This window comes from Rhododendron vialii, chromosome 2a, assembly GCF_030253575.1.
Source record: "Rhododendron vialii isolate Sample 1 chromosome 2a, ASM3025357v1".
Lineage (NCBI taxonomy): Eukaryota > Viridiplantae > Streptophyta > Magnoliopsida > Ericales > Ericaceae > Rhododendron > Rhododendron vialii.
In genome coordinates this window covers 2,772,426-2,797,554 of record NC_080558.1, presented here as the reverse complement: position 1 = coordinate 2,797,554, position 25,129 = coordinate 2,772,426, and the positions used below count along the sequence as shown (strand labels likewise).

Below are 25,129 nucleotides of genomic sequence, written 5' to 3'. Positions count from 1 at the left end.
AAAGTGGAGGGAAAGAAAAAGGTGGACCTGAATTTGGTGTATGGCTCAACTACCTTAACTGTATATGTGAAAGATATGGAGTTTAGGTGAGTTAAGGCTCAGCTACCTTAGCTATATCTTCTTTCTTTTTTCAAATTTTACTTTGTAAACAATATACTAGGGTTGTCATTGGTAAAAGCGCAAGGATTAATGTTGATGAGATGTCTACATGCGCTCTTCTTTTTACAACTTAATGTCTGAACCAACTTGCACACATCTTGACTAATTTCGGAGCCCTGAAATTAATGAAATTAACGAACAGACAAACCCTTCAGTAACCCTAAGTTTTTGGAATATTTCGCCTCCATGGGATATGAACATTCAACCTCATGGAGATTCACTTTATTTGTCCATTGTTGTGGGTGAGTTGATCGTCTGCTTTCGTTTGTTCTATCCATGTTGAATATTGGTTTTTGAATCCTAGATGTGTGAAGTTAAAAAGCAAAGGTGTGAAAGTGAACCAAGCCAATTCCCAGTCTTTTTTTGGTGGAGGATTAAAGAACTGATACCGTTCTCTTTGTTTGGCTAGCCATCACAACATGGACAAGTATTTACATCTTTATAAACTTATTTGGAGGGCTTGAAATAGAAGCTTCTCTCTCTCTCTCTCTCTCTCTCTCTCTCTCTCTCTCTCTCTCTCTCTCTCTCTCTCTCTCTCTCTCTCTCTCTCGGACCACACATTGGACCTCATAATAAATTTTTATGAACAAAGTACGGAGTTGGCTTTAATTTTTATGAACAAAGTATGAGTTTTGTAGGTTGGCTCTCAAGATTAGTCGAGGTGTGCAAAAACTGGCTTGAGCACTTGAGTTATAAAAAAACAATGCGAGTTTACCTACAAAACTCGTACACCACACCAGGTGAGACAGCATATTGGCAACGTAAGTCGGACACAAGGCCTATGACTTTACGATTGATATAACCTTAAATTGGTGGATAACAATAAGGATTACTCGTTGAGTTAAAATTCTATCCGCCCAGGTGGAAATCCCACGGCTTTCGCCACCGCCATTTACGGGCTCCACTGTGCCTTTATTGCAGCTATCTGAATCATTCATCTTATAGAAACCAAAAAATAATACTTCATATTCATAAAAAAAATCAGCTTGATCAAACAACGTTACGCTAAATTGAATTTCGGTTTATAAAAACGACATTATTCATTGCTTCTAACTAGTTCTTGCTAAGAAAATGCAGGAGTCAGGTACACGTCTTGCTTTATTCTCACAAAAATACAGTAAAAAAACTCTTCCACTTTGATACACCTAAGAAGTTGGTCACCTACATAACCAATCATTTGTTTTGTCTTTGTAAGTACTCAACCAATGTATCACTTTGTTCCCCTAATCCTTCAACAAACCACAGATTAGTCATTAAGTTCCTAATTTTACTGTTAAACAACTTCCAGATTAGTTAGTTTGGTCACCCACATTGCCTATTATCTCTCCTATATAAATCCAAAAAATACCCTTTTCATTTTTCACAACTCTCACAGATCACAAACTCTTGAATACCCAACAATCAAATTTCATTGAACTACAGATTTTCTCTGCTGCCGTTCAAAAGTTTCCGATGGCGAATCGCAAAATTGGGATGGAATTGGTACTCGTGGTGGCAGCGGTGGTGGTGGCGGTGCTGTGGGGAGGAGCAGCGGCTCAGTCCTCCTCGTCGAATTCTTGTACGAATGTGTTGATGAGCATGTCGCCGTGCCTTAACTACATAACGGGAAACTCTTCGGAACCGTCTTCGAGTTGCTGCCAGCAGCTTGCCACTGTCGTGAGGTCGCAGCCGCAGTGCTTGTGCGCCGTGCTGAACGGTGGTGGGTCGTCGATGGGGATTAATGTCAACCAAACTCTGGCTCTGGCCCTTCCTGCTGCTTGCGGTGTTCAGACTCCTCCCGTCAGCCGTTGTAATGGTAAGAATCCATTCCGAAGACTTTGATGAAAATGATGCAAAAAAATAGATCATTTCCTTAAAGAAACCTCAAAATTCATGAAAATAATGTGGCAGTGACATTTTTCGATATTCGAGGCGTCTAACGCATAAATTTTGGATCGAGATGCCAGGACCACAACATATGACGCATATTTTACGGGAAAAATTGTGTGTTTCTTCTTTGTTGTGTACCATTATGAATATTTTTCAGCAACTGAAATATTGTAATAATGAAAGATCAAAACTTTAAACTTTAATTCATGTGGATAGTTCATTATTAATGAAAATGAAGCGTACCTGATGGGTCAAATACTTGAATATTTATTTCTTTCTTGAGGAGCATTGCTCCATCTCTAGCACAAAGTGTGTGGGTTCTACCTCTAAGTGCGTGAGATTTTAGAAGGTGGAATACTACTCCAAGAGCATTGAATAATCTCTCACGCTTTTATTGGATTCCGATAATGTGTATTGATGGTGGTTGAATGTGTCGATCATCACGTGGTATTGTTGTTATATATGCTACTAAATTTTCATTTTGAGGAAGATCTATTGTCTTGCAATAAAGACGAAAAATAGTGGCTTATTTTTGTCTTTATTTAAAAAAAAAATTGGATTTTGATTGTAATTTTTTTTTACTTTTTAGATTTCTCTCATTATGAATAAGTAATAATTTTCAAAAAAATCGACGAAAAACTAACAAATGAGATTTTTTTTTAAATAAGGATAAAAAAATAAACCATATACCTAAATGAATTCAAAATCCAATGATAATCCAGCCTTCTACTAACTTATACTATTAAAATATTTCTTCTGAAACAGGTTCTTCTCCAACAGCCTCTCCCACAGGAAAATCTCCAAACACTGTACCTTCAAATTCAGGTAGAAAACTCTTCTTTCTTTTTTTACAACATAGTCAATGTATATCATATAGGAGTGCTAAAAAATAGTAAAAGGGTATCGAATCATTCTAATTGTTTTTTTTTTTTTTTATGGGTACAGGAACCGGGTCGAAAACCGTACCATCAACAACAGAAAGCGGCACATCAGATGCAAGTTCTATCCGGATCACAATTTCCATGCTTTTTACCCTCCTGTTCGTTGCATCTTACGCTTCAATCTCCACAGTCTGCTGAGTTCTCTCACATGTCTCACTACTCTATCACTCCTATATGCACCAAATTAAGTGTTATCACTAGGACTCTAGGAGTACGGAATTAGATAACAAAAAAGCGCATCGAATACTTACAAAGGCGTGGGCGTCACATTTTTTCCAATCCCTCACCTTGTGACTATCATGTGTAGTTTTTCGCTATCTATTTTTGTGCACCTGGGTTTCCATGTTCTTAATATATTCCTTGCCTTTTTGTGTACGATTATTATTATTATTATTTTTACTGTATTTTATGACCTCTGTTGAGGGTTGATTTCGATTTGTAAGAGTTAAGAGATCACTTCTTGGTCTCTTCCCTTGCCAATAAAGATGATTTTCTGGTTTATGATTATTGTCTGCGGTACTAGAATTAATCTCTCTAAAAGATTAATAATAAAAAAATAGTTTAAAAAAAAAAAAAACTAGAATTAATCTCTTAAATAAATCACCTCATATTTGCAGAAATTGCTACTTATTAGTCATTGAAACATGCAAAGAACTTGATGCATGAACAGAAAAAACAGCAAACCACCCACAACCGCAACGACTCGTTACTCTTCAAACCAGATTGCTCGTCTGGGAAGAAAGAAACCCAATCCGCCACACATTCTTGTTCGCGTTTGTTATGACGAAAACATCAATGTGATATATGTAATCCTATACAAACAGAATTCCTGTAAAGAAACACCATACCGAACTGTGTCTATTCATTCGAAACCGAAGTTCAATACTTTGCAGTTACCAAAATATTACTACCACGTTAATCTGTACGTACAGGCTTTCAATAAAACATACTCCTGCAAAACACTCTACTTTAAGACGAGGAATGCTAGGTACTATCACGTTAATCTACAAGTGTATTCTGGATAATTTCCGGGTACACTTTCTTTGTACCTAGCACTTTTGCTTTGAGACACCACAACTGAAACTCTTCCGACGAAAAGGAAATCGATCGGAAAAAAAAAAAACCCTAACTTACTTCACTTGGGGATCAAAGCAAGCCACCCCTTGGAGAAATAAATGAATTTCAAAGATCTTGAGCAAATCCAAAGAAGGTTTTCAAGTACGTTCATCGCAAAGTATATCGAGATCTCAATACACCCAATGCCAGACAGCTGCCAAGAAGCACAAGCCAGAAAAGACCCTTTGCTCTCTTCCGGTTCTCTCCCTCTATACTTTTAAAAAATTTCTTCTTGTTATGAGATCCGGACTCTTTCGTGGATTTACGACCGTATCCACCATAGATACTTTTCATTTTTTTTTCGGACATTCCTTCATTGTATCCAGCTTCTTCAAAAAATATGGGGGATAAAACACTAAACGCAACTACATCCCTAGCTCTCCCCTTCTGAATATAAAACTTTCTCAAAACACCCCCCTTCTGAAACCCAGCTTTCTCCAACACCTTTTGTGACGCTATATTGTCAACATCCACGAAACCCTCAAGCCTCACCAAATGTGGCCACTCAACAAATATTTCAGCAGCAACTTTTTTCACAGCCCTAGTGGCAATCCCTTTGCCCCAGTACTTTGATCCCAAAACATACCCAATTGCCGCCTTATTACGGTAAGGTCCCCCGGTTGGCGTGACGGAAATTTCTCCGATCGGGCGGTCGTCGATGCAGATTGCCCTGTACCAAGGGTGGGGGATTATGAAATCGGCTATATGTTTCATGGCAACTTCTTTTGATGTGTTACGGCCCCATGAGCAAAATTGGTTGACTTTGTCGTCCGTAACCCAGACCATGTAATCGTTGATGTCGGAGAGGTCTAGAAGCCGGAGATGGATGTTTGTGAAATCTTGATCAGGGGTTTGTTTATCTTCAGATTTGACTGGAATTTCCTCCATTTTTTTGGGGATTTGGTTAATGGCTATATTTTGAAGGATGTTTGGGTTTATATAGGGGAGAAGAAGGAATAGGTAAAGTTCAATTCCGAAAAAAGGGGCAAGAGATAAAGTTCAGTTCCGAAGAAAGAAGTATTTGGAAACTTTTCCGTGACTAGACCAGACTAAAAGAGACGGTGACGGATCCAGAAATTCAATAGGGCACCAATCCATTATAGTTTTGAACATAATTTTTCACGCATAATCTGCTCTCTCTTTTTTAGCATCATCTGTAATGCTACACCAATATATGTGACAAAGTACCAAAATATTGAGTTAAAGAAAAATTCTAAAATCAGCTCAATGAGCTGACAATAGCAATACCGTAACTATAATGGACCATTTTGATTATGCCAATATTTGGCTCTCATCAACAAAATATACTTTAAATACTCCCACCATCACCATTCTTTAGTTCCTTTTGGGTATTTCAACTATATAAAGGAACACAATCATTATATTTTTAAAAATTATTTTTCTCATTTTACCCTTCAATTATTACTTTTTTTACTTTTTTGTGCTACAAGTTTTAAAAATGGAAGGGTAAAAGAGAGAATCCATTATATATTACACATTTAGTTTTGAAGTGGGACAATCTTTTTGAGACGAAAAAAACAGCTTATTGAGACCAAAGGATGAGGACGGAGGGAGTACCATCTGAGAAACCCTATTTGTTGTGTCATATGGTAAGTAATTTCCATTTTTTTAGGGCTGTCGCTCTTTTACCTTTTAGCATTTTATTGACGTAGATAATGACAGTATTAGCCGCCTTAGTAGACCATTTTTGGGCAAGAAAGTTCCATGTGAGTTCACTCGTATACTTCTTTTTTTGGTAAAAACGGTCAGAAATGTTTGGACAAACTTCCACGCATCTTGACTATTTTCCTCCCGATTCAATCAAAGAAAAGTCATCCACGTGAGAGGGAATTGACAGCCACCTCCAAAAGGCTGCCAGGTATTTTCATTCCTATATTATTCTTAAAGTGAAACAAAGAGGGAATTGACATTGGCCTATATATATATGTATGATGCTCCATATTCTTGAAGTACATTCATTAACCCCACTCTATTGCCCATTTGAAGTGAACCAATATTAAACCCAACAAACCATCTGAAACTTCCCAATTCTGCTGAATTCCAATGGACCCCGCCAGAATCTCTCTCCGTCCGTTCAAACTTACCGACGCCGACGACTTCTTCTCGTGGGCCAAAGATGAAAGATTGACACACTACCTAAGATGGAACCCCATCCCCTCTAGAGAAGAGGCCTTGAAGTACCTCAAGGAGGTTGCCATACCCCACCCGTGGCGACGGTCCATATGCTTGGACGACCGCTCGATCGGGTACGTTTCCATCAGGACCGAATCAGGCAGCGATCGCCACGTGGGCCGCATCGGGTACGCTGTGGGCTCGGACTACTGGAACCAGGGGATCGTGACAGTGGCACTGAGAATGGCTGTTTCCAGCATGTTCGAAGAGATACAATACCTGGTGAGGGTGGAAGCTCTGGTGGAGGAAGAGAATAAGGGGTCTCAGAGGGTGTTAGAGAAAGTTGGATTCCAAAAGGAAGGGTTCTTGAGGAAGTATGTGTTCAACAAGGGGAAAATTAGAGATATGTTTATCTATAGTTTCTTGTCAAGTGACAAGATTATGTGATTACTTCTGCAAAAATCAATGTCTCCCCAGTACCCTTTGTTGTTAATCATTGAAAACCGTGTTTTCTGAGTTCATATTTGGAGTATCAATGGAAGGGCAAAAGATGTTGTTTGAGCTTTGTTTTCTGGTTTTGTGTAGATTTCAGCTGTTTGTTTTTTCCCTTCTCCCTTCCTCCTAAAAGATTTTTGTTTGGTTTGGGGTTTTCATTCATTGAGCTTGTAAAACTGTATTTATGATCGCTGTTGGGGTTTGATTTGGTTTTGTGAGCTTGATGAGACTTGTCAGTAGAAGGTAGCAGTCTCTGAAATGCTTCTTGTTTTTGATAAAAGAGTTCCGACATTTCTCAACAAATCAAATGAAACCTGGCGCTTCGTCTCCGCCCTTGTCAATAAAGATGATTTTCTGGTGTATAATTGTTGGCTGCATGCAGTAGACATTGCAGAAAGTGCTATTTAGACACTCAAACATACAAAGAATTTGATGCATAAACAGAAAAAATCAGTAAAACCACGCATAATGACTTGTTACTTTTCAAACCAGATTGCTTTTGCCTGGGAAGAAAGAAAAGCCAATCCACCGCACATTCTTCTACGCTATTGTCATGACCAAAACATCAATACAAGCGATGCATGATGCTGTATGATACAAACACAACTTATATAAAGGGAACTCCGTAATGAATGATGTTGTCGATTCATTAGAAATCGAAGTTTGACAACTTTGACGCATTGCAGTTACAAAAATATTACTACCACATTATTCTGTAATGACTTTCTACAAAGTTATAAACACACCTGCAAACACATGCTAAAAGATCATATCCCAAGCAAAAACAATAATTCCCGACAAATTTTTCATACAACATTCCCGACAATTGAACGGAGCAAGTAATTCATTGGGGATCAGTGGAGAGAAGGCTAAACATAACCGCATCCCTAACTCTCCCCTTCTGGATAAAATACTTTCTCAAAACACCTTCCCTCTGAAACCCAGCTTTCTCCAACACCTTTTGTGACCCTATATTATCAACGTCAACTATACCCTCAAGCCTCTCCAAATGAGGCCACTCGGTAAATATTGCAGCAGCAACCATTTTCACAGCCCTAGTGGCAATCCCTTTGCCCCAATACTTCGACCCCAAAACATACCCAATTTCCCCCCTGCAACTGTTACTTCCCTTGTTCGGAGTAACAGAAATTGCCCCGATCGGGCGGTCGTCGATGCAGATTGCTCTGAACCAAGGGTGGGGGATTATGACATTGACCATATGGTTCAAGGCAACTTCTTTTGATGCGTGGGGATCCGACGAGCAGAATCGGTTGGCTTTGTCGTCGTTAGCCCAGACCATGTAATCGTCGATATCGGAGAGGTCTAGAAGCCGGAGATTGATGTTCGGAAAATCTCGATCGTGGGTTTGTTTGTCTTCGGATTTGATTGGAATTTCGTCCATGTTTTTGTGGGATTTGGTCAACGAGAACCGTGAAGTTAAAAGAATGTTCGGGTTTATATAACTGAGATGAAGTACAAGAAATTGCGTGAAATCAATGAATAGATAAGTCGCAACCAAGTCTCGTACACCCGATGTGGTTTGAATGCTTGACCTCTGGTGCAGGTCTCTTGCGCCTTCTGTCGTGGTACCACTCTTTAATGACAAGGCTCTTAGGCCTGCATCAGCTATGCTGGTTCCCACATCGGAAGTTTGGGTATTGTGTGTGTATTTTAAAGGTCTATTATGTCTCTCCCTAATCGGTACCTAGGTGAATTGGTACGTAAAATTACACTCTTATCCTCCTAAAAAAAATGAATAAATAAGTCTTCGGAAAGAAAGTCACCTTTTTCATGACTTGGTGACTAGGAAGACAAGCCGCCGTAGTTGATTCCTCGAACTATGGCCAAACAATAATCAAGTTGCCGCGCCATGTTCGATTTGGATTTTGAGAGATATTTTTGAAAGTAGTGAATAGAAAGAGATAAATAAATAAAAAATTATTGAAGACTGTGTATAGAGATTTTGAGACCCCAAACGAACCGTATTTTGGAGCTCTTTTCCACCGCATAAGTTTGGGTTTGGGGCTCCTACACCAATATGTGGTGATCAAGTGTACTAAAATGTCATGTGACATGTAGGGCTCTAAAGCGTCTTAAAACATCATGTGACATGTAAGGCTGCTAAAGCGTCTTAAAACATCATATGATTTAACTATAAATACTTCACTCAACCAAAATGGAGTAACCAAACTTTTTGAAAGTTGCCAGAGAGATTACTTGTTGGTTATGGCCTTCCTCCTCAAGGAAAGTGCATTTTTAGCATGTTTTTTTTGTGGGGCAAAACATTTTTACCATGTTTTTTTTTTCCCGTGCAACATTTTTACAATTTTTTTATCGGTCATTTTACCATGTTTATTGGTTGGATTAACAGTAAGGGAATATGTCTCTCGTTGGAGGAATACTCTTTTCTTTTTTTTTTAATCTTAGCATACTTAAGAGTGATGAATTACTCATACATTGCATATCTCATAGTTTGTGGAGGGTTAGCAGTCCTCCGAGAATATAATTCTTCTCCATAAATTGTTGCATCCAAATGCCGAACATGCGCTCCTCGCAAAATTTACATTACAATCTCATACCTAATTCATCCAATCAACTTGTTCTTTGGTTTTTCTGTCAAACGTAAAAGAGTTAGTATCATGGGAATATCAATAACAGGACATCATATCGAGAGTTCGCAACAACTAAATTAAGCTCAATAGCTAACAACCCAAGAATGGTGTGACGACCCGGGAACTCAATGTCTAGCCAGCCCAAGGTTGACGTCCAGGAGAGAGCCCATTATCACAAATCGTGGGCCTCTAGCTAGGCCCATATTCAGAGAGCTTGGCCCAAGCTTACCCGGAGAAGAGTTACCAGATAGCCTACACATTGGAAGTTGGGCTATGTCACCTATGGGCCACAGCATTTTTCTATCAGCCCATCCTACTCAGTTTACCCAGATAAATATAGACACTTTTTTTTTCGATAGCTCAGGTGTCCAAAACTAGTTTATGACCTTTATTAATCCTGGGAAACCAATCCCGTCATCCACTAGTGGCGGCCTCGATTAAAGCCAGAACTATAGACTGATACCAAAGGAGTTTATAGCACCTAAGAGGTTTTGAACATGTGGCCTTGTGGAGAAGCAAAACCCTAAATTTCAAGAATTGATCATCGGGCCAATCTCTTCGGGAAAAATGGTCTTCCATGTTCTCTTTCTTTTTTTTCTATCACAACTTCCATGTACTTTTTTTTGGTCAATATTGTATATATCAACAGGTGTTAGCGGAGTGTTAGTAGATTACACCACAAAGGGTTTAAGAGACTAACTACAGCCCTGAATCCCAAAAACCCACAACGGAGTTCGAACCCTGACCTCTCACATGGGGAGGACTGGAGTCACTAACTAGGACCCATTAGTGACTTCCAAGTACTTCATGAAGTGGATTTGAAGTACAGAAAGAGGTGGTAAACTTGACCTGAGAATGAGATCAATCACCATTAGGCCCCATGAAATTGAGTGGATTGGGTTTTTCATTTAAAAGTTTATTGTGGGTGTTCACTCATAATTGGATCCTTACTGTTTTAAACTTAGCTTTTTTTCGGCTTTTGTCCCCCCAATAATGCAATTGAAAGGCCCCCCACAATTGCTTGAGTTGCCTAGCAAAAATATAATTGGAGGCCCCCAATTCACCAAGTTGTTCATATTTTGGCCACTCTTTTGAACCAAACTCCACATCTGATTGATAAGATCTCAGCTACATTTGGAGTTATTCACGGCTTTGCGTAATCTCAATCGTTGAAAATTGTTATGGATGATCCGGATTAAAAATAATCTATTACCGATATCTATTATCGTTAATAAATTATTTTTAATACGAATCGTGGCCGAGATTGAGCGCCATAAAATTTATTCATGGCTCCTCCATGAAGAAGTTTTTCTCTTGCAAAATTGGACAACATCATTTTGCTTTTGTCAATTGGGTTCCGTCTTCATGACAACTACATTAAATTTTACAATAAATTTTGAAAAGTAAGTTCATAGCCATAAGCCCCGTACAAAGAAATCAATTCTTTCTTTTAGGAAGATTGACTAAATATTCTTTTTTAGTTGAAATATACTATATAGGAGTGCCCAACAAATCAACATCACTTTTTGATCCCTTAAATTTGTGGGTTTGGGGAGAAATTTTTAGGTATGAATTACCCTTCAGATCCGAGCCGTTCAAAAGTGTTTTGGACAGCTCGGATGGAGTGTTGCACATCATGTGGCAATACCCTGCCATACCCTAAAATTTCTAGGTATAACTTGAGTGGTTGTAATAATTTGTATATTCCTAAAAGCTTGATCCTTAGGTTGCCAAAAAATTTTGGGCTTCAAACTTATTGAGTAGTGGCTAAGTCGTTAACTTCAGAGCTTCGAAATTAGTCGAGATACGTTCAAGCTGGCCCAGATCGGTTATCAAAAAAATAAATATTTAGTTAGGCTAATTTAATATGCTAATCCGTTAAACCTTGCGTTCGCTTATAGAACAAAAACTCTCTAATTTGAGCCTCATAAACCAAGATGCCAAAGTCAACATCAGATGTACGGATTATACAAGGCTGTTGATTCAAAATATAGATTGATTCCAAATTTCCAAGTGCACACGGATTTCGAATAGAAAAATTGATTGATTCCTGTTTCTCAAATCCCGAATACGGGAATAAATTGATTCTCGTTTTCGAGATACATTTTTCAGCAATAAAATCTTCCCTTCGGCATCGGACGATTTTTCCGGTCCTTAACTTCACACCCTAAAAGTTTAAGTATGTGCAAGCTGTCTGCGGGTTAGTAAAAAAAAGAAAAGGTAAAAGTACTTTCACTTTATGACCTGTTCTAATTGGATACCTCCTGGTGGATGGTACCTCCTTTGGAAATGACTTCAGTATAGGGACCATGAAGTTGCAATGAAGCCTATGATTCCATGCCTAAAGATTTTTCTTTAAAAGGGTGGATATATTCATTAGACTGAAGCAATTTTTAAGGCCCAGAAAAGGATTCAAATTTTTATTTTTTTTAACTAGACTAAAAAGGGACACCCAACTTGTGCATGTGCATCCCACTCTATCTACCCTGTGTTGGTAACTTTTGCAGGTACTGTCACCCTCTATTCCATACATCTATGTAAAATATGATATACTAGCAAGGACAAAGAAGATCACTTGAGAAAAATTAAACCACCCTAATTATATCCAAGAAGAATGATGATAATATTATCATCATCGATCCCTGTCACACCCTTCATGTGATTTTTATTTCATTTTTTAGTAACAAGTAAACTCTCTAAGGCCCCGTTTCGCTAAGAAAAATAAGTACTTATTTTTTATTTGAATTAAAGATGGTGTATTGAAAGAGAATGACATATCTCGTAAAGTGAAAAATAATTAATTCAAAAATAAGATTTTTAGTTGAACGGGACCTAAGACATGATTATTTTGAAATCACCCTATAAAGAGACGGACCTGTGCGGGCATGGCCAGCACTTGATTTTGTAAAATTATATATGTTAATATATATTCTTGCATATTGTAATTATAGCTAATAAATTTATGATAGTATTTCAATAAAACTACTCTAGATGTTTTATATGAGGTTATTTGTTTGACCTATTTCCTAGAATGATAAATTTTTACGCCATTTTTTTTGTACACACACTCCTTCCTATTAATTATAAGATAAAGTTACATATATAGTCACCAATTTTTTTATTTTAACAGCATAAAATGTATTATTTTAAAGGATAATAAAGATAATGGTTAAATTTATAAATTCGTGTGTCCCACCTAATGCAAATTTCTGAATTCTTCCTAGACCCTAAGAAAGCGACAAATGTCGCGTAAGTCAAGGAATTTTTGGTGAAACGAACAAATAATTTTTATTTTCTAATTTATCTCAATATCAATCTCAATGAACTACCTTGATAACCAACTGGAACTAGCTCTGCTAATGAGAACTCTTGCATCTCATTAATTAGGAGGCTAGGAATTCGAATCTCCTCACCTATGTGTGGCTGTTCTTTCATTTGTATTTGTTGAGACTATTTCTCTCCCTAAAGGTCGAAGAGTTTGGGTTGTACTTGCAGTGATTGTGTAATTGTTTGGGGTTGTTTCCCCCATAACGGGGCAATTGGCTTGAGCTTATAGTGGAGTTGTTTTCAGTTTCATATTTTACTTGTATTCTTCTACTGTTTGGGGAAAAAAAAAAACTTGATGGATTACACCCTTGTTGTAAAATGAGATAAAATAATGACAAATTAAATAATAAAATGATGATAAGTTCAGACAAGGAGTGAAACATTTTGTCCATGCCAACTAATTATGAAAGTTAGGTGGACAAAGACAAGAAGATATTGGCCCATCCCTTCTGAAAATTGGTTTCCCTAGTTTCTATACCCTTTTTCAATGATGTAGTCGATGCTAACTTGTTACATGAGTTAATAATATAACACACATACACGCTCCTCAACAGCGAGGGATCCGAGATGTTGCAAAGCAACTCCTTGTAGAGTGCTACAGGGCGTATTTGGATCGTCCAAAAATGCTTTCAGTGGTCCGAACCATTGGTTGCTGAGATCGACAGTTCGGATGTGCCTTGCAAAGTGCTCTACAAGATTTTGCTTTGCAGCATCCCGGGATAGAGTGAGGGAGGTGGATTCGAAAAACTTGCTATGGTCGGTTTATATTAGAGAATGGAGAATCAGTTATAGTCATTTGAACACTATAAAATCACTTCACTTATACAACTGAATTTAGATGGAGTTGAAGTACCTTAACATCTCCAAAAAGTGACAAAATTATTTGTTCAATGCAATATTAATTTTGAATTTGTTTGACGTGGCAGAGAATGAGTAGATGAAGCTGAATTTGAAAAGAAAACACAAATTTAAAGCACGGATTTAGACAGAACTATATTTAAAACCGTAGAGGAAACTGAATTTGTAGAAAAACACAAATCCGTGTAGACATATAGCCAAGTGACCAATTAGAAATTGACAACATCAACAAAATTGCAATTGAATGTGGAACCCATGACAATAATTTATCCATCCGATTAGGCCAACACTCTTGGAACCATGAAGGGAACCTTAGAAGGATGGGTAGGGCCATATCCACTCCCTCAACATTGCCCTACTAATTTGATTTTGCAATTTGTGGCATTTAGGACAAATTTGAAACTCCCTTGCCTAATTATTTGAGTTTGTTCCATTTAGGTGAAAGGTATGGATCGTGAGCGTGTAGAAAATGAGTACGTAATTGAAAAGAGATAGCTGATGAGCTCTCGTCTCAGTTGACATCACCCACCACCTCCCTTAGTGGAGACCTGAATTCGAGCTCCATGAGAGGCGATTGGGAATCAGAACTATGGACAACTTCTGAACCTTCTATGCACTAACTTGCTAACTAATTCCCGCTGATATATACCGTGTGACAAATTTTTTTTTGAAAAGAGATAAAGTTCAAATAGATTCAATGAATGAACTAATGCATAATTGGATTATGGATATATACAGAATGAACTACTCCATAATTATCCGGATAAACATAAGAGATTTGGATAAATGTGGCATATTTGGATCAATCCATGTCCCATCCAAAATCATTAATTAACCTCCCTAGTATTTTTAGGAAATAGATCCTCTCTCCAGTTCATTAAACAGACTTAGAGCCCGTTCCAGAAATAAGTACTTATTTCACATTTTCAAACTAAAAAATAATGCAAATGAAAAATAATTTTTTAATTTTTTTTGCACCATATTAAAGATCTCAATGATATCTTTCAAACAATATCCATATTGCATATTTTTAGATTTTAATAAACTTATCATTTTTGAGCTTGAAATTGCCTTTTTAAAAATAAGTTCTTATTTCGCGTTGCCGAACGAGGCCTAATAGTATAATTAATTTCGTTCTTCTCGAGTTAATTTCAGTAATCGAAATTATTCACGTTAATTGGATAGCGGTTAATATAATTTCAATAAAATTGTGAGTACGAAGTATTCCGCATTCGTATTTTGATAACTCCACAATTGGGTAAGTCCATTAATTTGCTATGCCAACAAAAAAAAGTAAGGGTGCATCCGGTCCGGATTGGTCCGATTCTTTAAAAAACCAATAACTAGACCATTCCAAACAGTCCTAAAATATTGAGAGCCAAAACCTAATTAATATGTGTGTGGAACCTAACTAGAACCAGTGGCAGAGTCAGGATTTTGATACGGGGTGGCACCAATTGAATTCATGAAAACCGCTACATTTCGCTTTCTCCCTTTACCGGAAGCCGCTTCATCCCGCTTTCTCTCTTGATAACACCGTCACAAAATATTATTGACAAGTAGCTCCAATAGGGGGACTTATCGCATTTTGCTTTCTCCCAGCACCCAAAAAAGAAGAAGAAAAGATTCCGGGTTGTCTAGGGGAATGGGACATCCCTCTTTCACCATAAGTATACAAAAATGATTAATCCGTAACTTATTCATACAAATATTTAAATTGACATGTTTGTGAGTTCACAAGCTCCAAAATCCGAAAAGAAATAAGCAGTAAAAATACTAAACTTGTGGGAAAAAATTTAGGGTTCCAAAGGCCTAAAACAGAAGATTACTTTTAGGGTTGTATTTTTTTAACGCGTCGTTGTGCTCCATGATTTGTTATTGTTTTTATTTTTTTTGGTAATTAATGAAGAGTGCCACATGTAATCTGACATCTTTCCACAGTTCTTTCCGCGTGTTTGCATAAGGTGTGGTAACCCCAAGTACAAATCGCTGCTAAGGAAAATTGATATTGCAAACTTAGGATGGCAAGTCCTACCAAGACAAGTCGATTAATCTCTGTGACAATTCCTTGGGATTTGCTCTATTATTGTTTCTCTCTTTCTCCATAAACTAAACAAATATGCAACCTTGAAATGGTAAGCCCTGTCGAAACAAGTCCATTAAATCTTTGCGACAGTTCCTTCGGATTTGCTCTGTCATTGTTTCCTCTCTTTCTCCATAAACTAAACAAATACTCGTAGCAATTATTTTCCCCTTTTTTCTTCATTTTTTCTAAGTTCCAACCAAAGCATTAATCTTCAGCCACAAATTGAGTAACGATTTCTACCATACGCTCGGAACATCATGGCTATACTCCACCGTTTGGCATTCAACATCAAGATTGCATAAAAAACCATTTTTCGTGGGTGGTGTCTTCTCTTTAATTTAGTCCTATCATTTATGGACCCTTGTAAATGGGTCCACTGATCTTGACCAATGATGATACGTATACAAAACTGTGACCAATTCAGTGTGAGCCCCACAAAATGGTTATACTTTTGAATGATTACAACTGATCCCAAGTATGGCACAAATCACAACTACTGCTAATATCATATTTTGCGGGGAGTGATTTTTACACTTTCCAAATTATTAATGGAAAGTGCAAAAATCACTTTCTAGAAATTGCGTGAAATTATTGCTTTTTAGTGGAGATTACTTTGTACCTAATATTTTCGTCACAAATGAGCCTAGTTCCAAATAAGAGACACACAAATAATTGTACATGCACCCGCATTTGAGTGCGGATATAGCATGATCCGTTTTGTCACGAGGCAAAAAACAAAAAGCCAAAAAAAAATGCTAGTAAACAAAATTTTAATCGCGGTGAGCTTTTGACGACACAATCACGTGATGGAGTTACTGAAGTGATATTTTAACTTTTCAATTATGTTAGGAGCAATCAACACACTAAGGATTGGAGTTGAAGTTTGACAGCTAGTAAGGGATTTACAATCCGAGTTGGTAAGTTCCACGTTCACCGTCAATAAACAATCATTGTGAGCTATGAAAGTTTGTTATTTTTTAAATCTAGAGATTAATCAAAATGTGCTTAAAATCGGAAATTAAACTACAGTATATAAGAAGTATTTTAATATTTTTCCCGTCCCACAGTGTAGCCCAAGATGAGCACTACTTTCTGGTAATAAACTGGAGTACTAGTTTCATTACAGTGCAGGAGAAGGGTATTTTTGATCGACCGAGGGAAAACCCACCTGACAGAAAAATTATGCCATGACCTTGGGGCACCGCTATATGAGAAAAAGAGTGTATCGATTCCGAAAGAATGTGCGTTGAAAAGAATTGAATTGTTGCGACAACACGTGACGATGGGCCTACACTACCATCTTTTACATCCAAAATACAATTGAGACTGGAGATGGGCTTCCCTTCCATGTCAATCTATAAGTAGTGATGTGTTGTAAAGATATGGAGTAGTTATTGGAATCTATAAATGCATGACTGAAAGTTTGAAACCTAGGGCCGTAAATGTTGGAATTTGTCTCACATCGGTTAATTATCTCCTCCAAAAGTAGTATATGAGCCTGAGCGGCTTCTCTACTCTTTGCCAATTAGTTTGAAGTTGGATGCTTTTAACATGATATCAGAGCTATAGTTTAAGAGAATTTATTCCCCTTGTTTGTGCCATAAGTGCACCGTTATTTGTTGTAATCAAAGTGTTATGGATCATTTGTTTATGTCTCCACGGCGCATGTGCGGGGCAGTGTTGGAGTTTGTCCCACATCGGTTAATGATCTCCTTCAAATCTAGTATATAGGTCTAGGCGGCCTCTCTAATATTTGCCAATTAGTTTGGAGTTGGATGCTTTAACAGTAAACCAACCGAGCAGCTCGTTAAGACTTGACTCGTTTACCAAACGAGCTGAGCTCGAGCCTTTGTTTAGTCAATGACTAACCTCAACTCAATAAAGATTCGGCTCGTTTACAGCCAAGGGCGGACTTACAGTTGGACAAGTGGGGTCCATTGACCCCACTGAACTGAAAATTTCTGTGGGTAGTAATATAGTTTTAGGGGTATTTTTGTAAACTTGCCCCATAGAATATGTCCTCCAAACATTTTGCCCTTGTACCCCAACCAAATTACAAGTTGTCCTTTTCACTTTCCCCTTTTCCAACCACTTTTTTCTCTCTCTGGAAAAAAAATGGAGAACTCACAGTCACTTTGACTCTTTGAAGGAAATTTTTTTTGAAACCCTTGATATTGATCACCACTGCTAACGAGTTGGAGCTTTTTTCCGGGAGAAATTTTTCAGTGCCAGGTGGGCACGGAGCCACGTGGTGCCCTGCACCGATCTCGGCCGTCCAATGAAGTCTTGGACGACTGAGATCTGTTCGGCTACCGAAGGGTATTTTAGTCATTTCACACTTTAAAAGTAGCTGAACAGATCTAGACCGTCCAAAACTTCATTAGATGGCCGAGATGGTGCACGGCACCACGTGGCCGTTCCCACCCGGCACTGAAAAATATCTCTTTTTTCGGAGTCATCTTCAGAGTCATCACTTATCAAACCCGTTTACAGGCGAGTAGTTTAGTCTTAGATTCCAATTTTCTTTTGTAAAAAGTGGAACCACAAATACTCAATCTCTCTAAATACTTTCTCTCTACATGGATAATGGAGATGGGGATGAAAATCAGTGTTCGTGGCTATTTTTTTGAAACTCGCTGTTTATGGTATCTCTTTTTGGTTATTGTTCTATTATTTTTGTTATCTTTCGGGTCATTGTGTACAAGTGCAAAATTATATGTGTTGTATATGCTTGACGGCTTGACCCCAGCGAGGTCAAATCCTGGTTCCGCCACTGTTTACAGCCCTACTGAAAGCTAGGTGTTACGTGAAAAAAGTACACAGTAAATCTCACTTTCATTCAACCGGAGTTTAATCCTGTAGTAGAGGTTTTAGGCGACATGATGTCCACATTATTGCAAAAGTGCTCAATTTAAATTTACAGACCATGGTTTATACTAATCTCGTTTCCTTGATTGGAGTGCAGACCTGGACATGGTGACTAAAGGTGCAGCTTTAGGTAAATCTTGCATTATTTTATGACTTCAATTTGGGTGGCTTATTACCCACTTATTAGGTCCCTTTCAGAATACTTTTTTTTTAAAATACTAAATACTTATTTTACATTTTTAAATTTAAAAATAATATAAATAAAGAATAATTTTTCAATTTTTTTCATCATATTAAAGATAAAAAAAATACTAAGTATTTATTTTATATTTTTAAATTCAAAAATAATACAAATAAAGATTAATTTTTCAATTTTTTTCATCATATTAAAGATCTCAATGAGATTTATAAAACAAGATCCATATTGATAGGAAATTATACGCGTAAGCACATGATTTTTGAGTTTAAAATTGTCTTCTTAAAAAATAAGTACTTATTTTCCTTTCACGAACGGGGCCTTAGAGCATCTCCAATTCTTACCCATTTTGTTACCTACATCCAAAATGGACTTGGGGTTGTTGATGTGCAATGAGGTGCACAGCACCGTGCTGCGCACCTCCGAGCCGTCCGATCGTGCATTCAACGGCTCGAATCTCATCTCGACAACTAACGATCGAGAGCTGTTCATTGCCTAGATCAGATCCAAGCATTGCCTAGATCAGATCCGGGCCGTCGGATGCACAATCTGATGGCTCAGATATGCGCAGCAACGTGCTGCGCACACCACTGCATATCACCATCTCCCAATTCACCCAAAATTTGAGTAAAAAGCCTAAAACTGTAATTACAATTATGCCCATTTCCATTTTTTGAATCCCTCTTTTCTCTTTCTGTTAATTACAATTATGCCATTCCAGGTTCAACTGTAAAAAGCACGGAGGTACAGCTCTTCGTATTCAACACTTCAATTGTCGATCGAGCAGCTCTTTTCTCTTCCTTCGTCTTCAACACTTCAATTGCAGAGCTACAGCTCTTTTCTCTTCGCCTACAACCGTACCATTCCAGTTTCAATAGGGTATTTGATCTGGTATGTTGTTTGGCTTGTTTTTGATGGAATTGGATGAGATCAGTACTTGTCTGATCTTGAAATGGGTTTGCCTTTGGCAGGAGCAAATTGGATGGAATGAAGTGGAGGGGAGAAGGGGAGAAAACTAGAGGGAAACAAAATGAAGGGAAAAATGCGAAGGGAAATGAAAGGGAGGGAAAAACATAAAAAACAGATTTGGGTAAAAATATGAGTTTAATATTTGAGAGGCCACTCAAATGGAGCTTTTGAGCCAAATTTGGATAATAAAAAAAAGGGGGTCAGAATTAATTGGAGATGCTCTTGCCGGTTCCACAACTCCTTTTTAAAAAATAAGTAATTATTTCATATTTTCAAACTCAAAAATAATTTAAATGAAAAATAATTTTTCAATTTTTTGTTGTACCATTCAAAAGATCTCAATGAGATCTATCAAACATTCCGTATTGCTGAAAAAATTATTTGTGTAAACATATTATTTTTGAATTTAAAATCGCTCTCTTAAAAAATAAGTACTTAGGACCGTACATTGCCTTGTGATTACTGGTTATATAGAGTTGATGATGGGTGGATAGGAATAGGGTCCTCAACTCACAGGGCTGTAAATAATCTAACAAAATGATACTACTAATTAAAAAAAAAAAAACATATTCCAATCAACTTTTTAACACATTTTTGCATACTGTATATATTTTTCATGCATTTCAATACTTTCTTCCCATCATTAATGATAGTGGGCTATTTTCAGCATTTTTATTTATTTTATACTATAAATTATTGCTCTGGTTTTTTCAATAGTTAGAGGTGTTCTAATCAACTTATGCGCGCCTCAACTATACACCTCTTCCGAATTAGCTTGTGCGTGCCTCAATTATACTCCTCTTCGGTCTGGTAAAAAACAGGTCATCCACGGCGGAATTAGGGTTTGTTTTTCGTTGCTGTTTGGTTAGTCGGTTTGTCTCCGGCCGGTTTTCCTGGTTCGGTTTGGTATCGGCTTGGTTCCCCAAGTCCGATGGGCGTGGTTGGTGGGCGACTAAGGTTAGGGGTAGTTTTTTTCTGTTCCTTCAGTGCTTGGTTCAGAGATTATCTCCGGTAATTGTGATGTTGGTGGCTGTGATGATGGTAGTGGCGTGGCTGGTGTTTTGGTGGCCAGTGGTCTTGCGCACGACAGCCCACTATCTGCGTTTCTAGCGTTTCCTCGGTCCTCTCGCATTTCCAAATCTATGCCATTTGCCGCTGGCGTAGTTCTATGAAGTTCATCAGTGAGATTTGCAGCTTACGGTAGTCGTACCATATTCTGTGGGAGTGATTTTCGCACTTCCCGAATTGTTAATGGAAAGTGTGAGAATCACTTCCCAGAGATTGCGTGAAATTTGCTTTTTGGTGGAGATTACTTGATACCTAATATTTTCGTCACAAATAAGTCTACTTCCAAATAAAAGACACACAAATAATTGTACATGCACCCGCATTTGCGTGCGGATATAGCATGATCGTTTTGTCACGAGGCAAAAAAATAAAAAAAGCCAAAAGAATGCATGCTAGTAGTAAACAAAATTTTAATTGCGGTGAGCTTTTTACGACACAATCACGTGATGAAGTTATTAAAGTGATATTTTAACTTCTCAATTATCTTAGGAGCAATCAACACTAAGGATTAGAGTTGAAGCATCACAGCTAGCTAGTAAGGGATTTTACAATCCGAGTTGGTAAGTTCCACTTTCACCGTCAATAAATAATCATTGTGAGCCATGAAAGTTTGTTATTTTTTAAATCTAGAGATTAATCAAAATGTGCTTAACCTGGACCAGAAATTAAACAATATAAAAAAGTATTTTAATATTTTTCCCGTCCCACAGGTAGCCCAGGATGAGCACAACTTTTTGGTAGTAAACTAGTTTCATTATGGAGCAGGAGAAGGGTATTTTTGATCGACCGAGTGAGACCCCACGGTCCACCTTACAAAAAAGATTACGCCATGGTTTTGGGGCACCGTTATATAAGAAAAAGAGTATATCAACCGTGAAAGAATGCGTGTTAAAAAGAAGTGTTGCTGCGACACCACGTGACGACAGCCCAACACTACCACCTTACATCCAATACAATTAAGCTTTCCATGTCAATCTATAACTAGGGATGTGTTGAAAAAAGATGAGTAGTTATAATTGGGATCTATAAATGCATGGCTGACGCTAGGTGGTTTTAGGTGACATGATGTCCACATTATTACGAGAGTGCTCTCAATTTATTAACCCCACTTTTACTTTAACTGGAGTTAATTTATAGACCATGGTTTATAATCTCGTTTCCTTCCTTGATAGGAGTACGGACTTGTTTGTTTTAGGTTTTAAATGAGATTTAAGTGGAAAGAGATAGATAAAAAAAATGTATTGAAAACCGTGCGCAGAAATTTTAAAGCCTCCAAACGAACAAGCTGACTTTGGACATGGTGACTAATGTGCAGTTTTAGGTAAATGTTGCATTATTTAGGACTTCAATTTGGGAAATTGCCTTGTGATTATAGAGTTGATGATAGGTGGATAGGGATAGGGTCCTCGACTCACAGACTGTCAAGCTAACAAAATGATTAAACAAAAAAAAAAAAAACACATTCAAGTAATAAACTTTTCAACACATTTTCGCATACTCTTTGTACATTTTTTTACGCATTTCAATACTACTTTTTTCAATCCTTAATGTAGTCTGGCTAATTTTTAGCGTTTTTATTTTATTGCTCTCTTTTTTTTTTAACAGTTAGAGGTATTCGGATCAACTTGTAGACACATCGACTATAAACCTCTTCGGCTCGATCAAAAACAGGTCGTCAATGAAATGAATTGACATGAAATTTATCTCTTTCGAAGTTTCAACGTGGTTTCAAGAAGTTGAGATAAGTTTCCAACTAAAAAATGTCTACGTTTACCACCGTGATATACAGTACTCCGTACTATATTGCTGAGAATCTGAGAATGATGACATCATGACAGAAGGAATAATTACATGGGCCCAAAGGCGTGTTGCGTGGGACCAAATAGGCAATGAAAGAATCCGAATCACCCGCTTGACAGGAGTTAAAGTGGGTCCCACTCTGTATTACGTTAGCCTGGGAGTTGAGGCCGGTCCCCCCCAATTTTGGCAGGGGGCCCCCCCACCCGACCTTTAAAGGTCAAGTATGAAAAATCAGGGTTCCTAATAATTCCTTAAAAACCCTAGCGATATGAGTGCGAATCACAAAATAAAACTACCGACAAAAACTATGTCAAGCAATTAATCGCATAACATAGAGGTATACTTGCAAAATTTCAAAACGGGTAAAAACCACGGGAAAGGATCAAATAACTATAATCATTGTGCAGTTACAGATATACCTATCCAAACGATATAAATCCTCACAACGTTCTAAGTATTACCTACCGAATCACACATACACCACACCCAGTGATCTTGATTGCCGCCGCCTTAAATTCACAAGCCTTCTTGAAATTCCTTTCGAACTCCACGAAAGGATTTGCTTCTACGATTCAAATGTAGATGAATAAATATAACCTCTTGAAGTTGACCGATTAGCACCCAGGTATCACAACTCTTCGAGATCAATCACAACTCTTCAAGATCAATAAATATAGCCCAATATATTATTCTGAGATATTAAACCCAAGGCTCTATAAGTGGCTGCCATTTATTTTTCTTTTTATAAGGCTATCTTCAAAACCTAGGAAGAAAAGCCCATGTCTATAAATAGACCCTTTTTTTTAAACAATGCTTTTCGATTAGAACAGTGGTGCCGATTGATAACCAAGTCGATCCGTCCTCGCCAAAATTCATCGTCGATCCGTCTTCGCCAAAATTCATTTTGCTGTAGCCAACCTCCTTTTATCCAAACGCTCACTCTCGATTACAAATAATAATGATTTCTTTCATTCTAATCCTATACAGACTCAATAGCCTATTAAAAATAATAAAATTACAACTCGATATAAAATTTGTATTTTGTTGTATGGAATTGCAAATACAATTAAGACTACGGATTTTGATCCTAACAAAGGATTTGTAGCTTAATTACTGAATTTGCATGTTTTTAAAAAACAATACTCCTATCTCGAAGGAATATTGATGTATCTCCTCCATTGCCTAAGGTGTATGTGACACCCCGTTTTTCGGTGGCCAGCGGTACTATAGGAAGCAGGCTCCATCCGGATAGGAGGGGGCAAATCATGGTTTATAAGAAAAAATCCCTCCTATTTGTATAAGGCTTTTTAAAGCCGTGAGGGCGGGCCAAATCGCATAGGAACTTCACAGCTAAGCGTGCTCATCCTGTGGTAGTCCAAGGATGAGTGACCTACTGGGAAGTCTATGGGCTTTGGGCGTCTAAAGCGGATAATATTGTATAAAGATGGAGTGGGTCATTACAAATGGTATCAGAGCCCCGCCCTGGGCAAAGTGGTGAGTAGGATGCGCTCTACTACCACGGACCCCAGGGGAGGTTGCTGGGCCTGTGCAACGAGAACGTTGCATCCCTAAGGGGGGGTAGATTGTGACACCCCGCTTTCCGGTGGCCGGCGGTACTGCAGGAAGTAGGCTCCGTCCGAACGGCAGGGGGCAAATTATGGTTTATAAGGAAAGATCCCTCCTACTTGTACAAGTCCTTTCAAAGCCATGAGGGCGGGCCAAAGAGCATAAGAATTTCACAGTTAAGCGTGCTCATCCTGGGATAGTCCAGGGATGGGTAACCTACTGGGAAGTCTATGGACTTTGAGTGTCTAAAGTGGACAATATTGTACAAAGATGGAGCGAGTCGTTACAAATGGTATCAGAGCCCTGCCCTGGGCAAAGTGGTGAGTAGGATACGCTCTGCTACCACGGATCCCAGGGGAGGTTGCTCGGCCTGCGCAACGAGGACGTTGCATCCCTAATGGGGGTAGATTGTGATACCCCGCTTTCCGGTGGCCGGCGGTACTGCAGGAAGCAGGCTCCGTCCGAACGGGAGGAGGCAAGTCATGGTTTATAAGGAAAGATCCCTCCTACTTATACAAGGCCTTTTAAAGTCGTGAGGGCGGGTCAAAGCGCATAGGAACTTCACAGTCAAGCGTGCTCATCCTGGAGTAGTCCAGGGATGAGTGACCTACTGGAAAGTCTATGGGCTTTGGGCGTCTAAAGCGGACAATATTATACAAAGATGGAGCGGGTCGTTACAGTGTAAGTCTAGGATCTAGATCATTTCTGAGAATTCTTTCTCTGAGGATCATGTGAGGATTTTTATGAGATTTAGATCGTTCATTTCGGCAATTAATGGTTCAAATTTATTTATATTTTTTACCTTCTATTTCGGTAATTAACGATTCGGATCATCTCGGCAATTAAAGATTCCGATATGTTTGTATTTTTTACTGTCCATCTCGACAATCAATAGTTCGAATGTATTTGTATTTTTTATAGGTAAATATTAACTGTTACTGATAAAAAATACAAACAGTTCCCGACCATTGATTAACGAGTTGGACGATCTAAATGAAAACCCTCACACGAACCTCGCAGAGAGATCCTCATAGAGGATCTGGATCCGTCTATTTGCTTTTGAAAC

The 25,129-nt window shown here is 38.1% G+C and overlaps 5 protein-coding genes across 5 annotated transcripts in view; 3 read left to right on the top strand and 2 right to left on the bottom strand.

Annotated features, from left to right (window-relative positions):
- LOC131310322 (folate-biopterin transporter 1, chloroplastic) overlaps positions 1 to 25,129 on the top strand; it is a 59,333-nt gene that overhangs the window by 17,278 nt on the left and 16,926 nt on the right. The gene's annotated exons all lie outside the window — the stretch shown is intronic.
- On the top strand, positions 1,392 to 3,470 carry LOC131310415 (non-specific lipid transfer protein GPI-anchored 5-like). The gene is made up of 3 exons (XM_058337411.1): positions 1,392 to 1,954; positions 2,794 to 2,853; positions 2,974 to 3,470. Exons 1-3 carry the CDS (start codon positions 1,612 to 1,614, stop codon positions 3,105 to 3,107), a joined length of 537 nt encoding a protein of 178 aa, XP_058193394.1. The 5' UTR covers positions 1,392 to 1,611; the 3' UTR covers positions 3,108 to 3,470.
- LOC131310371 (uncharacterized) lies at positions 3,863 to 5,006 on the bottom strand. The gene has a single exon (XM_058337359.1). The coding sequence runs from the start codon at positions 4,971 to 4,973 to the stop codon at positions 4,194 to 4,196; it is 780 nt and encodes a 259-aa protein (XP_058193342.1). The 5' UTR covers positions 4,974 to 5,006; the 3' UTR covers positions 3,863 to 4,193.
- On the top strand, positions 6,041 to 6,790 carry LOC131310422 (uncharacterized). The gene has a single exon (XM_058337421.1). The coding sequence runs from the start codon at positions 6,150 to 6,152 to the stop codon at positions 6,663 to 6,665; it is 516 nt and encodes a 171-aa protein (XP_058193404.1). The 5' UTR covers positions 6,041 to 6,149; the 3' UTR covers positions 6,666 to 6,790.
- Positions 7,340 to 8,165, bottom strand: LOC131310403 (uncharacterized). The gene is made up of 2 exons (XM_058337400.1): positions 7,460 to 8,165; positions 7,340 to 7,426 (listed from the first exon to the last, which is right to left on the bottom strand). The coding sequence occupies exon 1, from the start codon at positions 8,113 to 8,115 to the stop codon at positions 7,558 to 7,560; it is 558 nt and encodes a 185-aa protein (XP_058193383.1). The 5' UTR covers positions 8,116 to 8,165; the 3' UTR covers positions 7,340 to 7,426; positions 7,460 to 7,557.